The sequence below is a fragment of the Mobula birostris genome, chromosome 27, assembly GCF_030028105.1.
Source record: "Mobula birostris isolate sMobBir1 chromosome 27, sMobBir1.hap1, whole genome shotgun sequence".
Lineage (NCBI taxonomy): Eukaryota > Metazoa > Chordata > Chondrichthyes > Myliobatiformes > Myliobatidae > Mobula > Mobula birostris.
This window is the reverse complement of record NC_092396.1, coordinates 3,670,915-3,690,202: the sequence shown is the minus strand read 5'-3', so window position 1 is coordinate 3,690,202 and position 19,288 is coordinate 3,670,915. Positions and strand designations below refer to the sequence as shown.

The window sequence follows — 19,288 nt, the reverse complement described above, 5'->3', positions numbered from 1 at the left end:
AATATCACATCTTTGTAATCATGGCTGTGAAGCTTCTGATTTCCTGAATTCTTCAGGAAAGAAAATCTGCCATCTTTACCAGACCTCTCCACAGATGCTGCCTGACCTGCTGAGTTCCTCCAGCATTTTGTGTGTGTTGCTCTGGATTTCCAGCATCTGCAGAATCTCCTGTGTTTATGATTTCCCACTTACCTCTTTCTGCACATAGATTCGGCCATTTAACCTGTGCAGAAGACTGTCTTGCAATAACTAAACAATCTCATCATCGCAGCACACACAAAATGCTGGAGGAACTCAGCAGGTCAGGCAGCATCAACAAAAATTAATAAACAGTTGACGTTTTGGGCTGAGACTCTTCTTCAGGACTGTGGGGGTGGGGGGTGGGGAAAAGGCCAGAATAAGAAGGTGGGGTGGAGGGAAAGAAACATATTGATAAATCTAACCCTTCCCTCCTACACAGGCCATAATCTTCCATTTTTCTTACATGCTTGTGTTTATCTGAGAGTCTTTTAAAACCATACCCTCTAATTGAGGCAGCATTCTGGTGAACCTTTCCTGCGCTTCTCCACAGTCAAAGTCAAATTAAATTTATTGTCAAAGTAGGTATACGTCATCTTATACCACCTGAGAGTCATTTTTTGCAGGCATTTACAGAAAAATAAAGAAATGCAGTAGAATTTATGAAAAACTATACACAAAGACTGACAAACCAAAAGAAAAGACAATTCTGCAAATAAAAATAAATAAACAATACTGCGAACATCACGCAGACACGAGGAAATCTGCAGATGCTGGAAATTCAAGCAACACACACAAAATGCTGGTGGAACGCAGCGGGCCAGGCAGCATCTATAGGAAGAAGCACAGTCGACTTTTCAGGCTGAGACCCTGAGAACGTGGTTGTAGAGTCTTTGAAAGTGAGCCTGTAGGTTGTGGAATCAGTTCAGCATTCAGGCTAGTGAAGTTATTCACGTTGGTTCAGCAGCCTGATGGTTGAGGGGTAATAACTGTTCCTGAACCTGGTGGTGTGAGTCCTGAGGCTCCTGTACCTCTTGCCCAATGGCAGCAGCAAGAAGAGAGCATGGCCTGGGTGGTGGGGGTCCCTGATGCCGGCAGCTCTCCTTGCATGGTACATGTGCTCAGTGGACTGCGACGGGTCCACCACTTTCTGTAGACACCACATTTTTCTACATCCTTGTCCCATGTGTGGTCTGACTGCCTGGCAGAACATTAGATAGAAACAAGAACAAAGAGAGACAATCTTACAGGTGAAAGTAGGTTATTTCTGAGTAATGTACGACTTTTGCCTTGTTTAATTCACCGCTGAATACAACCCGAAGGTAATTAAACATTTAAAGAATTTCAAAGGCAAATTTAACAAATTTAATACCAAAAAAAAACACTTAGCAACCTGAAGAGATTTCACACGATTATACTTTACAAGTTAATGAATCAGAGTATGGCAATATCGTGATTAAGTTACTGTTCAGCTATTTAATTTTTAATCCATGGGTGGAATTTCAACTCTCACCACGGTAGCTGGTGAATTTGAAATCAAGTAATTAATTAAATCTGGAATGTATAGCTCGTAACAGTTCTGACGACATGACAATGGCTCATGAAAGATAAAGGCAGGAATATACAGCACTTCTCAACTATGTGACCTCTCCCCAAAATGTGAACCAGCAGATGCAGGAGAAGATTATCATCTCCACACCTTCTATCCCCTCAAGACCCATGTCATCCTGATTTGGAAATATGTCACTGGTCCTTCGTCATTGCTGGGTCTAAATCCATAAGATCATATTTGTTATTTATTTTTGTTAACTTATTTGTGGTAATATTACTTACGTGTTATGAAATATTGCTGTAATATGTAATATTACTTTGTGTGTTATGCGTGTGAGTTGTGTGTTATGCATTTGAGCTGTGTGTTTTGCGTGTGAGTTATATGTACAGTGCTGTGTGTCTTGGTCTGGAGGAATGTTGTCTCGTTTAACAGAATACATATGTACGGTTGAATGACAATATACTTGAACTGAATATGATCATAATAGATAGGAGAAAAGTTAGACGAGAACACATAATCTCCTTACAGACAGTGGCGGAATTGAACTGGTGCTGTAATTGCCTTATCCCCTTTTGTTCGAGCCTGATGGTTGAGGGGTAGAAACTGTCTTTGGACTGTACTTGAATCAAGGCTCATCTCCTGGGACATGAGAGGAAACCAGGAAACCCAGAGGAAACTCTTGTAGTTACAGGGAGAACATGCAAGCTCCACACTGACAGCACCCGAAGTCAGGATTGAACCTGAGACTCTGGCTCTGCAAGGCAGCATCTCTACCAGCTACGCTACTGTGCCTCCAAGCTCTGTGCCACAGGGTTCAATGGTAGAGCCCTGTCTCGCTGGGATTCCCTGGCATTCCATCTGGAACTATCACCTGAATCCAACAACAGTCTAGAATTAGACACACTAGCTTTCAAGGATTACCGATCGGGAGATGGGGAAGCATTAATTTTTACTTTACCTTAATATTTCAATATTCAGGACTGTTTAATGTAATTTCCTGTACACAAGTGAAAGGAGAATGAAATAATTGTTATTCCATATCTGATGCAGCACAAAAAACACATTAAGATAAAGAAAACAATAGTGGTAAAAACACATACAATAAATATAAATACATAAGATAGCTTACATACACAGATTGACTGCATGTCCATAAAGTGACACTAGGCTATATATCAGGTGATTGATGGGAAATATAAAGAAGTGGTGGAGTTAGTGGGTGGAGGTGTTGATCAGCCTTACTGCTTGGGGAAAGTAACTTGAGTCTGGTGGTCCTGGTGTGGATGCCATGTAGCCTCCTCCCTGATGGGAGTGGGACAAACAGTCCATGAGCAGGGTGGGTGGGATCCTTCATGAAGTTCTGGCCCTTTTCCAGCATCTTTCTGTATATATGTCCTTGATGGTGGGTAGGCTGGTGCCGGCGAGGCATTGGGCAGTTTTGACAATCTTTCACAGTTTTGATGCGTGGCACAAGTTCTTGTTGAGGCATGTTCTGGGGGTGGGCCCCAGCACTGCATCACTTTCCAAGAGTATTGAGTTCCTCTTTGTATCCAGGGGAGTGCCCACATGCATGAACCAGAGGGCCGTAACATTTCTCTGCCAAGGCCAAATCCAAACTTTGTACTGTGGAGAACACTCTAACGTTGCATCGTTGTCTGTTATTGAGGGGTCACTGCAGAGGATTGGAAAAAGCTGAGGAGGGCTGTTAACTCAGACAGCTCCATCACGGACACATCTTTCCCTGCCACCAAGGTCATCTTCAAAAGGCGATGCCTTAAAAAGTCGGCGTGCATCAGTAAGGACCTCTACCACCCAGGAGATGACCTCTTCTCATTACCACCATCAGGGAGGAGGAACAGGAGCCTGAAGACACACACTCAACATTTCAGGAACATCCTCGTCCCCTCCGCCATCAGATTTCTGAATGGACAATGAATCCATGAGCACTACCTTAATATTTTACTCTGTTTTTTAGCACCACTTCTTTTTTTATATATTCCTATTGTGATTTATAGTAATATTTTATGCATTGCAGTGATAATTAACCTAATTCTGATGAGATATTTTATGTGTTTGTATATTTTTCAGCATCAGAGAATACCAGACAATCGCCCGGCACATCTCCTTCCTCTTCGGGGTGGGAGAGAAACACTGAAGGTATGGACCAGATAAATTCGCTCTTTATTTTTGCTTATTGAGATGTACAGCACAGTAACAGGTGCTGTCAGCCCAGTGAGCCTGCGCTGTCCAGTTACCTATCTGACCGAACCCTAACCTATCAATCAGTACATCTTTGGAATGTGAGAAGCCATGGGGAGAACGTACAAACTTCTTACGGACTGTGCGGGAATTGAACTTGGGCTGCAAGCGCGGTGATACTGTTATTGTAACCACTATGTTACTGTGCCACGTGTAGGCACGTGGCCAAGTGGTTAAGGTGTTGGACTAGCAATCTGAAAGTAGTGAGTTCGAGCCCCAGCCGAGGCAGCGTGTTCTGTCCTTGAGTAAGGCACTTAATCACACATTGCTCTGCGACGACACTGGTGCCAAGCTGTATGGGTCCTAGTGCCCTTCCCTTGGACAACATCGGTGTCATGGAGAGGGGAGACTTGCAGCATGGGCAACTGCCGGTCTTCCATAGAACCTTGCCCAGGCCTGCGCCCTGGAGAGTGAAGACTTTCCAGGCGCAGATCCATGGTCTAGCAAGACTAATGGATGCCTTAAAAAAAATAAATGTTACTGTGCCGTCCTATGAATAGTTTTATCGTAAACTCATTTTTACTTGTTACATCGACGTCAAAACATACAGTAAAGTGCATCGTCTGCATCAAATCAAGGCAGCAAAGATTGTATGAAGCAGCCAGCAAATGTCGCCACCAACGTAGCATTCCTACTACTTCCTGACTCTAGCCTTTAGAATGCGGGAAGAAACCAGAGCACCCAGAGAAATCGCACGCGGTCACACGGAGAACATACAAGCTCCCGACAGGCTGTGGCAGGAATTGAACCGGGGTCACTGGTGCTGTAATAACGTTACACTAACCGAATGCTAATATGCCACCCGCAGTGGGACTGTGACTGCTTGTGTGATTTGCCTTTCGCATAATAGATTTCAACAGCAGCCTGTCACTCAAATACGTCCAGAATATTTAATTAACTGTTGTGTGGAGAATATTAAATCTTATTTTTATGTAATATTAGGCTTTCACTCGCTGGAGAAGATCAGTATAAGAGGTCAGAGAAATACAGTATCTAATTAACTAAATCTTATTGCCGTGGTGATGGGACTCTTTCATGTTTGCTCTGTTTTGATGTACGTTAACACCTCAAATGGCTGAGGAGTGAAATGTGGCACATTTTAAGGCTAATTTATACTTGTGCTTACTAGCTTACACCGTAGCCTACGCAAGTGGGCTACGCCGTTATGAGCATTTATACTTGTGCGTTGGTGTGTCTGCAATTCACCGCCAAAACACTAGTTGACGGTGGGGTTTCTGTGCCACTGTGTTGAGTTTCTTCGTGTTGAAACTCAACACGAAGAAACTCAAACTTCAAACAATGGCGACTGAAACTGAAGGAGGGTGAATTTTTTGTGCTTGTCCGGCCACTGAGAGACATGGACGAGAAAATGCATTTCAAATATTTTCGGATGTCGGCAGGTAGATTTGACGATTTGGTTCATCGTCTCCAACCATTTATTTCGCATCAGTGTACGCACAGTATACTCAGAGACTGGCAATCACCATTCGAGTTTTAGCTTCAGGTGGAAGTCAACAGGCTGTAGCAGCTAGCTACAAACTGGCGTCAAGCACAGGGTCCTCCATAATTTCGGAGGTCCGTAAAGCTTTATGGAAAGCATTGCAGCCAGAGTTCCTTCCCTGCCCTTCAGTCGCCCAATGGGAAGCTATTGCAGTGTAGGAGGAAATGCGATGCTACCAAGCGGACCAATCACAGTTGTTGCAGTCTGCGTCGCATCGACGCGTAGTTACATTTTTGGGGAGGTGCGCATCAGGCTATGGGGTAGGGTACGGTGTAGGGTACGTGGCTATGCCATACCTACAGCGTCAATTTGATGCACAAGTATAAATTGGCCTTTAGAGTGAGGCAGCTCCCATGGGAGTATACATTCAGTGGCCACTTTATTAGGTACATCTCTACTGTTCATTAATGCAAATATCTAATCAGCCAATCGTGTGGCAGCAACTCAATGCATAAAAACATGCAGACATGGATAAAGGTTCATTTGTTGTTCAGACCAGACATCAGAATGGGGAAGAAATTTGATCAAAATGACTTTGGCCATAGAATGATTGTTGGTGCCAGATAGGATGGTTTGAGTATCTCAGAAACTGCTGATCTCCTGGGATTTTCATGCACAACAATATCTAGAGTTTACAGAGAATGGTGTGAAAAACCAAAGAACATCCAGTGAGTGGTAGTTCTGTGGACAACAATGCCTTGTTAATGAGAGAGGTCAGAGGAGAATGGCCAGATTGGTTCAAGCTGACAGAAAGATGACAGTATCTCAAATAACCACACGTTACAACCGTGGTGTGCAGAAGAGGAGGATCTCTGAATACACAATATGTTGAACCCTGAAGTAGATGGGCTATACCAGCAGCAGATCACACTAGGTTCCACTCCTGTACCTAATAACATGGCCACTGAGTGTAAATAACATTTATGTCAACAATCTTAAATACCTTCATTATTATAGTGGATAGATTGGAGGAATCATTGAATGACAAATTCATTGGATCAAAGGATCACAGAAATTTCAAGTTCCTGGGTGTCAACATCTCTGAGGATCTATCCTGGTCGCAACATAATGATGGGATCATGAAGAAGGTACACCAGTGACTATGCCTCATCAGGAGTTTGAGGAAATTTAATGTGTCACCAAAGACCCTAGCAAACTTCTATGGCTCTACGGTGGAAAGTATCCTAACTGGTTACACCACCACTTGGCATCGAGGCTCCAATGAATAGGATGGGAAAAAGCTGCAGGAAGTTCTAACCTCAGCCATCTCTATCATGGCACTAGGCACCCTAACATTGAGGACATCTTCTTCAATAAGTCAGCATTCTTCATTAAAGATCCTCACCAGCCAGGACATGCTCCTTCTCATTACTACAATCACGGAGAAGTTACAGGAGCCTGAAGACACACACTCAATGATTCCTTCGCCATCAGATTTCTGAATGAACAATGAACCCATGTACACTACTTCACTATATATAGGCGTTAGCGTAATATTTTACAGTGCCAGTGATTAGGGTTCAATTCCCACTGCTCTCTCTAAGGAGTTTGTACATCTTCCCCATGACTGCGTGGGTTTCCTCCAGGTGCACCAGTTTCCTCCCACATTCCTAAGACGTGTGGTTAGGGTTACACACTTAAAATACAGGAGGAACCCAACAGATTAGGGAGCATCTATAGAGAGGAATAAGCAGTCAACATTTTGGGCCCAGACCCTTCATCTGGACTGGAAAGGAAGACGCCAGAATAAGAAGGTGGGGGACAGGGGTGGGGTGGGGATAGGAAGACAATCTAGAAGGTGATAGGTGAAGCCAGATGGGTGGGGAACAGGGGATGAAGTAAGAAACTGGGAGGTGATAGGTGAAAAGTGTAAAGGGTTGAAGAAGAAGGAATCTGATAGGAGAGGAGAGTGGACTACAGGAGAAAGGGAAGGAGGAGGGGCAACTGGGGGAGGTAATGGGCAGAAGAGGTAAGCGGCCAAAGTGGGGAATAAAGGAAGAGGGAAGGGTGAAGGGAAAATTTAGCAGAAGTTGGAGAAATTGATACTCATACCATCAGGTTGGAAGCTACCTAGACGGAATATGAGGTGTTGTTCCTCGAACCTGAGAGTGGTCTCATCATGGTAGTAGATGGACCGACATGTCAGAACAGGAATAGGGATAGGAAATCCTACAATTTGCAAATGGAGCAAAGGTGTTCAACAAAGTGGTCCCCCAATCATCATCAGGCCTCATCAATACCCAGGAGACCACATTGGGAGCACTGGATACATTGGGAGCATTGGGCGGCCCCAACAGGCTCACAGGTGGCGTGTTGCCTCACCTAGAAGGACTGTTTGGGAATGGAGGTGGGGGAGGAGGTGAATGGGCAGGTCCAGCACCCCTGCCGCTTTCAGGGGTAGGTGTCGGGGGGAAGATTGGTGGGGAGGGACGAATGGACAAGCAATCCCTGCAAAATGTGGGTAGTGTGGGGGGTGGGGCAGGTAAAGATGGGTTTGGTGGTAGGATCCCGTTGAAGATGGCAGAAGTTCTGGAGAATGATGTGTTGGATGTGGAAGCTCATGGCGTGGTAGTTGAGGGTTAGGGTTAGTAAGCTGTTGGCACTGGAAGTATGGAGACACAAGCAAGCTGCCCAGCACAGCCCACTCTGATTTGATTTGACGCAAATGATGCATTTCACTGAATGCTTCAATGTACATGTGACAATAAAACTAATCTTATCTTCAAGACTTTCTGGTGAAGTTTTACATGCATCTACAATGGATTCTGAGACACAATTTACTACTAGGCAAACCAGTCACCTTGAAATTTCTGACTACTTTCTCTCTGTGTCTTACAGCTTTGCTGAAAAGTCCTTCAATTTCATCGCAACGATCCACTGAGAGCCTCTTTTCTGCAAGGTAGCTGAAATTAATGTCTTTATTAACTTAATTCTTCAGCTTTGGAACTGGATGCTATCCATTCCCAGTCCACCAGTGAACTGTTGTTGTCCCCCTCAGGGTGCCATCTAAAATATCACTAACTTGGGACTTCCTTGCTTTAGGAATTCTTTGCATTGCTGTTTTTCAAGTTTGGAGTCGGTCGCGGGTCCACAGATGGTTGTTGCTTGCTGCACCCCTCGGTCACTGAGGAGGTTGTAGACAATAGTCTCTGTGTACCTGTGGGCATTTACAGTTCCTTGTGCATCTGCAGTCACCTGTAGATCCCTGGTTCACCTGTAGTCATTTAAAGTTCCTTGTGCACCTGGAGTCACCTGTAGTTTCCTTGTACATATCTGTAAAGAATTTGTGCATTCCCAGCACATCCCCAAAACAAGTGAAGCACTTTACTATAAGTTGCAATCTAACGTGACAAATAAAGATAAAGCTATTCTTTACTAGTGCACCTGTGGTTACCAGTAGTTTCCCCTGTGTATCTGCTGTCCACCATGTGCTTACCGCTCCACGTGTACCTGTCGTTCCTCATGTACCTGCAGTTTCATGGTTCCCAGTAACCTTTCAATGCCTTCCTCAATAAAAGAAAACTCTCCCTGTCTCCCAATCCCGTTCTCTGCAGCAGACTCTTGGAATGAGAATCAATTAGTCACACTAATTTATCATTAGTCTATGTGGGAGTTGCTAAACTACAATTTGATTGCATTGCCAGAAGACAGTTCATTTTTCTAAGCCTCCAACAAGGCCTCATTGTTTTCTTTTCCCAGCTTTTAAACATTAACCAGCTCCATAAAAGGTTAAACAAATACATTCACAAAAAGAAATGCTTGTTTGTTTCTTTCTGAGCTGCAGGCAGTGAAATTATTTGCACTTTATTTCAGTTAAGGGGTAGAGATGGAATTGCAGGAATGCCTGATTGGCCTTTTTACGGTGTTTCTATCCGCGTGTGCTAACCCATCATGGAGTCACTTTCAATCCTGCTATTTATTTATTGAGATGCAGCACCCAATAGGCGCTTCCATCCGCACAGCACAGCAACCCTCAACAATCCCAATTTAACCCTAATCTTATCACGGGACAATTTACAATCATCAATTAACCTACAGTGTACATTGTAGGGCTGTGGGAGGAAATCGGAACACTGGGAGAAAATCCATGCATTCCACAGGGAACACATACAGACTCCTTACGAGTGACAGTGGAAATGAACTCTGACCTCCAGAAAGGCCCAAGGGTTGTGCCAACTGATACACAGCCACGGGGCACAGAAAAACCTCGTCGCTGCTCTCATTGTAGGGAAAGAGGGAGATCCAGGGAGAGAGGGAAACATTTTCACTTCTCAAGTTCAAGTTTATTCTCATCTCACTGTACATATATACAACCAAATGAAAATAAGTTCCTCCAGACCATGGTGCACCCATAATACACGTATCACGTACAGTACATAATAATAAAATATTACCATAAATAAGTAAATAAATGAGAATTCAAAGTGCATGTAAACAGTAAGCATCTCACTGTCCTAGTGACAAGACTTCGGTGGTGGCAGGGTATTCATTAGTCTCACAGTCTGAGGGAAGAAGCTGTTACCCAGTCTGTCAGTCCAAGTCCTGATGCTCCTGTACCTGCTTCCTGATGGTAGTGGGTCAAAGAGATTGTGGGATAGGTGGTAGGGATCCTCAGCAATGCTCCTGGTAAACGTCACAAATGGGGGAGGCAGGAGGCAAGGGAAGAGGAGACTTCTGGCTGCTTTACAAAAGATTCAAAAAACTTTATTGTCATTCTAACCGTACATCCCCTCTTCAGGGCAGAATGAGACAGCGTTTCCCAGGAGCAGTGCAATCATAACATAACAAATGCAAAACTAAATAATAAACGTAACAATAAATAGTAAAACACAACAGCCACATGTCAGTTAAAATCAAGTTATAAGTGTCCAGTGCGAGTTAAAAGTGTCCAAAGCAGAGTCAGGTAGAGCAGCTATTTAGCAGTCTGACTGCCTCTGGGAGGAAGCTGTTAAGTAGCCTTGTGGTTTTAGTTTTGATGCTCCTGTAACGTTTGCCTGATGGCAGGAGAATATCCAAGCGTTCTCATTCTGAAAGGTTTCTGTCCATGGTCCTGAGGAGGGATCTCAGGGTGCAAGGTGCACTACAGAGTGACCCGTACTGGAGTCGTCCTCTGTATCCAGTGCTCCCGCTGTGGCCTTCTACACATCGGTGACACCCCAACGCGGACTGGAGGACTGTTTCATCAAGCACCTTCACACCGTCTGCCACAAAAGGCAGGATCTCCCAGTGGCCAACCATTTCAGTTCAAGCAACACACACAAAACGCTGGAGGAACTCAGCAGGCCAGGCAGCATCTTTGGAAAAAAGTACAGTTGACATATCGGGCATCTGCAGATTTTCTCTTCTTTGTCTTTTCAGTTCAAATATCCATTCCCATTCTGACATGTCGGTCCATATCGTCCTCTTCTGCCGCGATGAGGTCAAACTCAGATTGGAGGAGCAACACCTCACATTCCATCTGAGTGGCCTCCAACCGGATGGTGTAAACATAATTTCACTAACTTCCAGTAATTTCTCCTCCTAATTCCGGTTATTTCAGTAATTACTGAAATCCAGTAATTTCATAGCATAAACATCAATTGCACGAATTTCTCCCTTTCCCCGTCTCTCTTTTTTCATCCCCCATTCTGGTTCATCGCTCGCCTATTTTCTTCTCCTCATCTGCCTATCACCTCCCTAACTCTTCTTAATCTAAGATCCAAGGTCATTGATCATTGAGGAAGAAGGGGTTATTCACTTTCTGTTCCACTTTCAATAAACTCATAGCTGGTTGAATCTCATCTTTACTCCATTTTCCTGCTTGTTCTCCATTCTCTGAGCCACCCCGTGTCCACATCACATTTCTGCACAGCCATTTAAAATTAGTGCCCTGTTGACGAACATAAAACCAAGTAGAAATTCCAATGGAATATCTTGACAAGGACTTTAAAAATTAGTTTTATTTGTCACATATACAGTAAGCCTATCAAACGTTGAAAGGCCTCGATAGAGTGGATGCGGAGAAGATCCTTCCTTTGGTGGGGGGAGCCTAGGACCAGAGGGCACAGCCTCAGAATAAAGGGGCATCCTTTTAGAAGAGGGACAAGGAGGAATTTCTTTAGCCAGAGGGTGGTCAATCTGTGGAATCCATTGCCACTTCCGGCTGTGAAGGCCAAGTCATTGGGTATATTTAAAATTCAAAGATTCAAAGTACATCAATAAATGTATAAATTACACAAACTTGAGATTTGCTTGCTCACAGGTAGCCACAAAGCAAGAAACCTGAAAGAAACCAATTAAAGAAAAACAAGAATAAAAATAAAATAAAAGACCAACACCTGACATGCAAGAGGTAAAAAAAAACATAGATCATGCAAACAGTAGCATTCTGAACCAAAAGTGAGTCCTCAGATCCAAATTCAGGAGCAGCCCAGAGTCGATAAGCCTCGTTCATCAGTTCATCATATTGACAGACATGGAGCACAGCAGCTGGGGTAGTCCTCATAGCCTCAGAGCCATGGAGAGAGGAGTGACCATCATGGAGAACAAGTGAAATTGGTTCTCGACCCCAATCCCGAAACCCTGACTTTTCAGTCTATGTGGGCCAGCATTTTAATTGACCAAACAACAGAACAGCTAAAGGCTCCACGTCCTGGAGAGAGGAGTGAACGTTGTACAGATCGAGCGAAATCGGCTCTCGACTCCGATCCGGGCCAGCGTTTAAATTGTCTAAACCGCAAATCGTACCTCACAGTAGGAGCTAGGCACTGCTGCAGCAAAAAGCTCTGGGCCTGGACCACGTCGCCCAGCGACTTTCTCTGGGCCCAGATTTCAACACCCAGCCCGAAGCCACTTTAAAGCTCTTCAGATCAGCTGGGCACCCAGCGTGATCCATCCTCGCATCTGGGCCAGTTGTACAGGCACGGAATCTCGTCTGCCTGGGCCAGAGGGTGATTATTCTTGATTAGTCAGGGCATGAAGGGATATGGGTAGAAGGCAGAAGACTGGGGCTGAGAGGAAAATTGATGAAATGATGAAATGGTGGAGCAGACTCGATGGACCAAATGGTCTAATTCTGCTCCTATTTCTTATAGTCTATGGCCTTATGTACATCAAAACATCGACACATCTAGTGAATTGTGTCATTTTGCATCAAGGATGTCCTGGGGGCAGCCTGCAAGAGTCACCACTCTTCAGAGCCACCATAAACCCCAGCTTGCTGCAACCCAGGATGCCCTCCACCTGGTCCAAGCATGCCCTCTCACCGAGATCCGAGACGGCTTTGCCGCAGTCCATCAATGCAGCCACGAGCTGGAGGGGTGTCTTGACAAAAAACTATTTGGAAGTGTGAAGAGGAAAGCATTTGCCTTACGAAACAAGAACAACACAGCATGCCCATAATTCACTAACCCTAACCCGGACATCTTTGGAATGTGGGAGGAAACCGGAGATGCTGGTGGAAGCCCACATGGTCAAGGGAAGAACGGACAACCTCCTTGGAGACAGTGGCGAAACATGAACCATCATCACTGGTGCTGTAACAGTGTTACGCTAATCACTATGCTTCCATTCCAGTAGTGCAAACGTGCTACAAGCTGCCAGAGCAAGTGGTGGATGCAGGGCTGATCTCAACATTTAAGAGAAGTTCAGATAGGAACATGGATGGGAGGGTAAGGAGGGCTTTGGTCTGGGTGTGGGTCATTGGGACTGGGCAGACCATGCTAGCATGGGCTAGATAGACTGAAGGGTCTGTTTCTCTGCTATAGTGCTCAATGATTGTGATTAAGCTTGCACTATTATCAAGTCATCTTAAAATGTTTGATTGAACTTGTTCAAGGATTTGCAAATGATGATTAACATCACAAAACATTGAAATGTTATTTTTTAATAGTAAACATTTGAAATATCCACCAGACATTTCTTTTTGGACCTTGTGCTCAGACCAGTATTGGAGTTTCATTTGGTTCCTGCATGTACAAATACCAGAAATAAATCAGGGAGTAAACTGCCCAGTTGTTGTCAATAGCATCTTGCCAAGCACAGGTAGAATTTTGAAGAATCTTTGTCTTGTCTTTTGTTCCAGATTGAGCTTCAACAAGACTCGAATGTTGTCCCTGGCTGCAAAAGGCTTCATGTCCCGGTCACCCAGCAAGATGAGTGAGTCGATTTGTGAGCCGGAGACCGAGAACAACGACTACGCACCTCTGGTGAGAAATAATATTGTTTTGGGCTCATTCCACTGTTGAAAGATGCCTAATACATTACCAGCACCAGCTTACCCACCATCAAGGAGATACAGTGCCTATAAAAAGTATTCACTTCCTGGAAACATTCATGTTTTATTGTTTTACAACATTGAATCACAGTGGATTTAATTTGGCTTTTTTTAAACACCCCCTTTAATATGTCACACCAAGTCATCACTGGTGCAGTCAACTGGCTTTAGAAGTCACATAATTAGTTAAATGGGGATCACCGTGTGCAGTCAAGGTGTTTCAATTGATGGTAGTAAAAATACACCTGTATCTGGAAAGTCCAACTGCTGGTGAGTCAGTATCCTGGCAAAAACTACATCATGAAGACAAAAGAACTCTCCTGGCAACTCTGCAAAAAACTATTGAAAAGCACAAGTCAGGAGATGGATACAAGAAAATTTCCAAGTCACTGAATATCCCCTGGAGTACAGTTATTTCAATCATCAAGAAATGGAAAGAATATGGCACAGCTGTAAATCTGCCCAGAGCAGGCCGTCCTCAAAAACTGAGACCGTGCAAGAAGTGAGGGAGGCCACAAGAGACTTATGACAACTCTGGAGGAGTTATAAGCTTCAGTAGCTGAGATGGGAGAGATTGTGCATACAACTGTGGCCCAGGTGCTTTACCAGTCGGATTTTATGAGACAGTGCCAAAGAGAAAGGCACTGTTGAAAAAAACTCACATGAAATCTTGGCTAGAGTTTGCCAGAATGCATGTGAGAGATTCTGAAGTCAGCTGGAAGAAGTTTCTATGGTCAGATGAAACCAAAATTGAGCTTTTTGGCTATCAGACTAAATGCTATGTTTGACATAAGCCAAACACTGCTCATCATCAAAAACACACCATCCCTACCGTGAAGCATGGTGGTGGCTGCATCATGCTGTGGGGATGTTTTCCTGTAGCAGGCCTTGGAGGGCTTGTGAAGGTAGAGGGTAAAATGAATGCAGCAAAATACAGGGAAATCCTGGAGGAAAACCTGATGCAGTCTGCAAGAGAACTGTGACTTGGGAGATTTGTTTTCCAGCAAGACAATAACCCAAGCAGAAAGCCAAAGCTACACAGGAATAACTTAAAAACAACAAAATTAATGTCCTGGAGTGGCCAAGTCAGAGTCTAGACCACAATCTAATTGAGAATTTGTGGCTAAACTTGAAAAGGGCTGTTCACTCACAATCTCCATGCAATCTGACAGAGTTTGAGCAGTTTTGTAAAGAAGAATGGGGAAAAATTGCAATGTCCAGATGTACAAAGCTGATAAAGACCTACCCACACAGGCTCAAGGCTGTAATTGCTGCCAAAGGTGCCTCTACTAAATACTGACTTGAAGGGGATGAATACTTATGGAATCAATTATTTTGTGTTTTCTGTGTGTAATTAATTTAGAAAGCTTTGTAGAGATCTATTTTCACTTTGACATGAAAGAGTCTCTTTCTGTTGATTCTTGTCCCGAAAAAAGCCAAATTAAATTCACTGTGATTCAATGTTGTAAAACAATAAACATGAAAACTTCCGGGGGTTGGGGTCAATACTTTTTATAAGCACTGTATGTATAGAAAAGGGCCAGTAACATCATAAGGGATCCCACCCACTCTGCTCATGGACTGTTTGTCCCACTCCCATCAGGGAGGAGGCTACGAGGCATCCACCCCAGGACCACCAGACTCAAAAACAGTTACTTTCTCCAAGCAGTAAGGCTGATCAACACCTCCACCCACTAACCCACCCCTCCACACCCCCAAACACCACTACTTTATCATTTCCTGTCAGAGTCACCTCATGTACAGACAAGTGATGTGACCAGCGTCACTTTATGGGGATGCAAACAATCAATGTATATAAAATATCTTGTGTATTTGCGGAGAGCCAAGGGCATGACAAGGCACAGAAGAAGTCATGGTCATCCACTGTAACCAAGGAAGATGTATAGCACTGGAACTGTACTTCAAAGGTCGAGAGTATGGAACTACCCCAGTGTAATAGTTTGTTATTGGCAACAGTCAGTTCCAAATGGGTATTGCACAAAAGTCTTTGTTTTTTTTTAATTTATATTTCTATTTATTGTCTTCTTTATGTTATTGTGTTTTTTTTTTGTTCTGTATTGGATCCAGAGTAACAATTATTTTGTTCTCCATTACACTTGCGTACTGGAAATGACACTTAACATTAAACAATCGCTTCAGAGAGAAAGGTGTTAGATAATTACTGCCTGTTACGTTGACGGCGTCTAGGGCAGCAGAGAAAGGCGTGTCCACACCTTAAATTGACACATTCTACAAGCACTGATTCTGTTGGCATAGTCTCTCACGTGAACTGACAGACCATGGGAGGGCTGTCTGCCTCATCGATGATTAAAACACCGAAGCAGTAGGCACAACAACGGTGCAGAGAAAGGGAAACATGATAATTAAATATTCGTTTAGCAAATCCATTGTTGAAATTAATTTCAAGTGTTTATTTATTTTATTGTTATTTAGCGATACAGTGCGGATAGACCCTTCCGGCGCTTCGAGCCACTCTGCCCAGCAACCCCCAGCAACCTTGATTTACCCCTAACCTAACAGGATAATTTGAAGTGATCAATTAGCCTGCCCAATACATCCTTGGACTGTAGGAGGAAACTGGGGCACCCAAAGGAAAGCCACACGTTCCATGGGGAAGACATAGAGACGCTCTTTACAGAGGATGCCAGGATTGATCTCAAAGCTCTGACGCGCCAACCTGTAATAGCGTCGTGCTAACCACTACGCCACCATGGTTCTAGGATATAGAAGCAAGGACATAATGCTGACGATTGACAAGGGTTTGCTTCAATGGTTCAATTTAATATCAGACAATGTATACAATATACAACCAGAAATTCTTACTCTTCACAGACATCCATGAGAGCCCCAAATAATGAATGACAGAAAAACATTAGAACCCCCAAACCCCTCTCCCCCCTCCTATGCACATGCAGCAGCAAAGCATCAGCCCACATTTGGAGTATTGTGAGTAGTGTTGGGCCGCTTACCTAAGAAAGATTGTGCTGGCTTTGGAGAGGGTCAGAGGAGGTTCACAGGAATGATCCTGGGAATGAAAGGGTTAACAAACGAGGAGTGTTTGAAGATCCTGGGCCTGTACTCACTGAAGTTTAGGCGAATGAGAGGGAGCTCATTGAAACCTATTGAATTTTAAAAGGCATAGATAGAGTGGATGTGGAGAGGATGTTGCCTATAGTGGGGGAGTCTAGGACCAGAGGGCACAGTCTCAGAATACAAGGACATCCCTTTAGAACAGAGATGAGGAGGAATTTCTTTAGCCAGAAGGTGGTGGCTTTGTGGAATTCATTGCCACAGATGACTGTGGAGGCCAAGTCACTGTGTCTATTTGAAGTGGAGGTTGACAGGCTTTTGATAATTCAGGGCATCAATGGTTACGGGGAGAAGGTAGGAGAATGGAGTTGAGAGAGATAATAATTCTGCCATGATGGAATGGTGGAACAACTCAATGGGCCCAATGGCCTAATTCTGCTCCCATGTCTCATGATCTTATTGTCTGAATATGTTACGAGTTGGACCAAAACAAAGACCTTTGCGCAATGCCCATTTGGAATTGACTCTTCTGAATTAGCAGACAATGGTGAATATTTAATATGCACCTTTTGTAATTCATAGCTTGATGTTCTATATCCTTGAATGTGCTTATTTACAATGCTTCTTCGATCTCCCAATGTCAAATCCATACAATGGAGCCTTGATGATATTTCCAAGTAACCTGATTTCAGAATTAGTCAGAAATGATTGTAAACACAAAATGCTGGAGGAACTCAGCAGGTCAGGCAGTATGTGTAGAGGGGAACAGTCGAAGTTTTGGGTTGAGACCCTTCATCAGGACTGGAAAGGAAGGAGGCAGAAGCCAGAATAAGAAGGTGTGATTGGGGAAGAAGTACTAGCTGGCATGTGAGAGGGGGAATGTGGTTTGGGGGGGCAGGGGAATGATGTGAGAAGCAAAAAGGTGATAGGTGGAAGAGGTAAAGGGCTGACAAGAAGGAATCTCATTTGGAGAGTGGACAATGGGAGAAAGGGAAGGAGTAGAGTCAACCCGTTTTCCTCTCCTATCAGATTCCTCTTCTTCAGCCCTTTATCTTTTCCACCTATCCCATCCCAGCTTCTCTCTTCCCTCCTCCACCTTTCCTCTCACCTGGTCTCACCCATCACCTGCCGGCTTGTACTCCTTCCCCTCCCCCGCCTTCGTATTCTGACTTCTTCCCTTTCCCTTCCAGTCCTGATGAAGGGCCTCAGCCAAAAACGTCAACTGTTTATCCCTCTCCATAGATGCTGTCTGACCTGCTGAGTTCCTCCAGCATTTTGTATTTGATATTCTGATTTTCCAGCACCTACAGATATTTTTGTGAATAAACGCAATTTTCAGTTTATTTTTCTCTCCCGTCACTGAGGGTGCCAAAAGTTACGGGGAGGAGACAGGGGAGTAGGCTTGAGAGAATTAATAACTCAGCCATATTGGAATGGTGGAGCAGATCCTATGGGCCAAGTTACCTAATTCTGCTCCTGTATCTTATGGTCTTATGGTGAAACACAGATGTGCGTCTGTATCACGCTGTGCCTATTACACTTGTGAAAGGGTTAATGTTGTTCCATTGTGCAGGTGAACTTGCAGTTGGCATCCGGAGCCTTCCTGCTTAGCCCAGCGTTTTGCGAAGCCATCAACATCTCCATGGATCAGCTAAAGTGGACCTCCCCTTTCATGTGTCACCGCTCCAGCGTCAGTCCCGCTTCGCACGCACACGCCCGCGGGTTCGCCAGCAAGAGGGCAGCCCAGAGGAACGGGTCTGCAGAGAGCGCTCCTCAGAAGGAAGCAGGGAACGCGGGGACTCTGAGTTACTTGGATATAGATGGGGTCGGGGGAGGGTCCAACAGGTTGAGGTCACGCCACTTCTCAAGCAGCCTGGTGGAGATCCAGTCGGGGGATGCCAGTGGAAGCTGCGAGCTGCTCTGTCCGCCGGTTCCTGTTCGCCGATCTTCGTCCCCGGGGATCTCCCAGGCCCCAAGCGCCACGCAGGCCGACGGCGCTCCCGAGCCGGGTGGCGGCAGCGGTCCGTTCCTGACTGCCCCTGGTGAGCGGCAGCAGCCTCCGCAGGCTGAGGGAGCCGTCTGGTCCACGGCGGTGGCCCTGGCCTGGCTGGAGCACCGGTCGGCCGCGTACTTCATTGAGTGGGAGCTGGTGGCCGCCAAGGCCTGCATGTGGCTGGAGGCCCAGGAGATACCGGAGGAGCGGGACCTCGCCTCTGTCAAAGCGTCAGCAAGGCAACTCTTCGTCCTGTTACGTCACTGGGACGAAAACCTACAGCTGAATATGTTGTGCTACAACCCAAACAGTGTTTAACAGCTTTGCCTCAGAGTCCCTAGGCAGCCGAGTCAGTATTTATCCTCAGTGTAACTCCAATTCAAGTTTAATTGTTATTCGACTATACATGAATACCCATGAATACAGCCAAACAAAACATTACTCTGGGACCAAGGTGCAAAACACAGTACCAACAGTCACACACGGCACAAGGCACATATAAGACAGCAGTAAAAGACAGCCACACAATAATGTCGATGGACGCTGTCAGAAAGAACAAGCCTGCAACAGTCTGCAGACAAACACAATCCAGCTTGTCTTCGACCGAGCGAACACTAGAGGGCAGCACCGATGCCAGCATTGATACCATGCCACACCGCC

The 19,288-nt window shown here is 44.8% G+C and overlaps 1 protein-coding gene across 1 annotated transcript in view; it reads left to right on the top strand.

Annotated features, from left to right (window-relative positions):
* vwa5b1 (von Willebrand factor A domain containing 5B1) overlaps positions 1-18,946 on the top strand; it is a 126,642-nt gene extending 107,696 nt beyond the window's left edge. The window contains exons 18-21 of the mRNA XM_072244953.1: positions 3,659-3,727; positions 8,169-8,229; positions 13,393-13,516; positions 18,209-18,946. Of these exons, the coding sequence (XP_072101054.1) occupies positions 3,659-3,727; positions 8,169-8,229; positions 13,393-13,516; positions 18,209-18,946 (992 nt within the window). The remainder of the gene's footprint in view (positions 1-3,658; positions 3,728-8,168; positions 8,230-13,392; positions 13,517-18,208) is intronic.
* Positions 18,947-19,288: the final 342 nt, after the last annotated feature.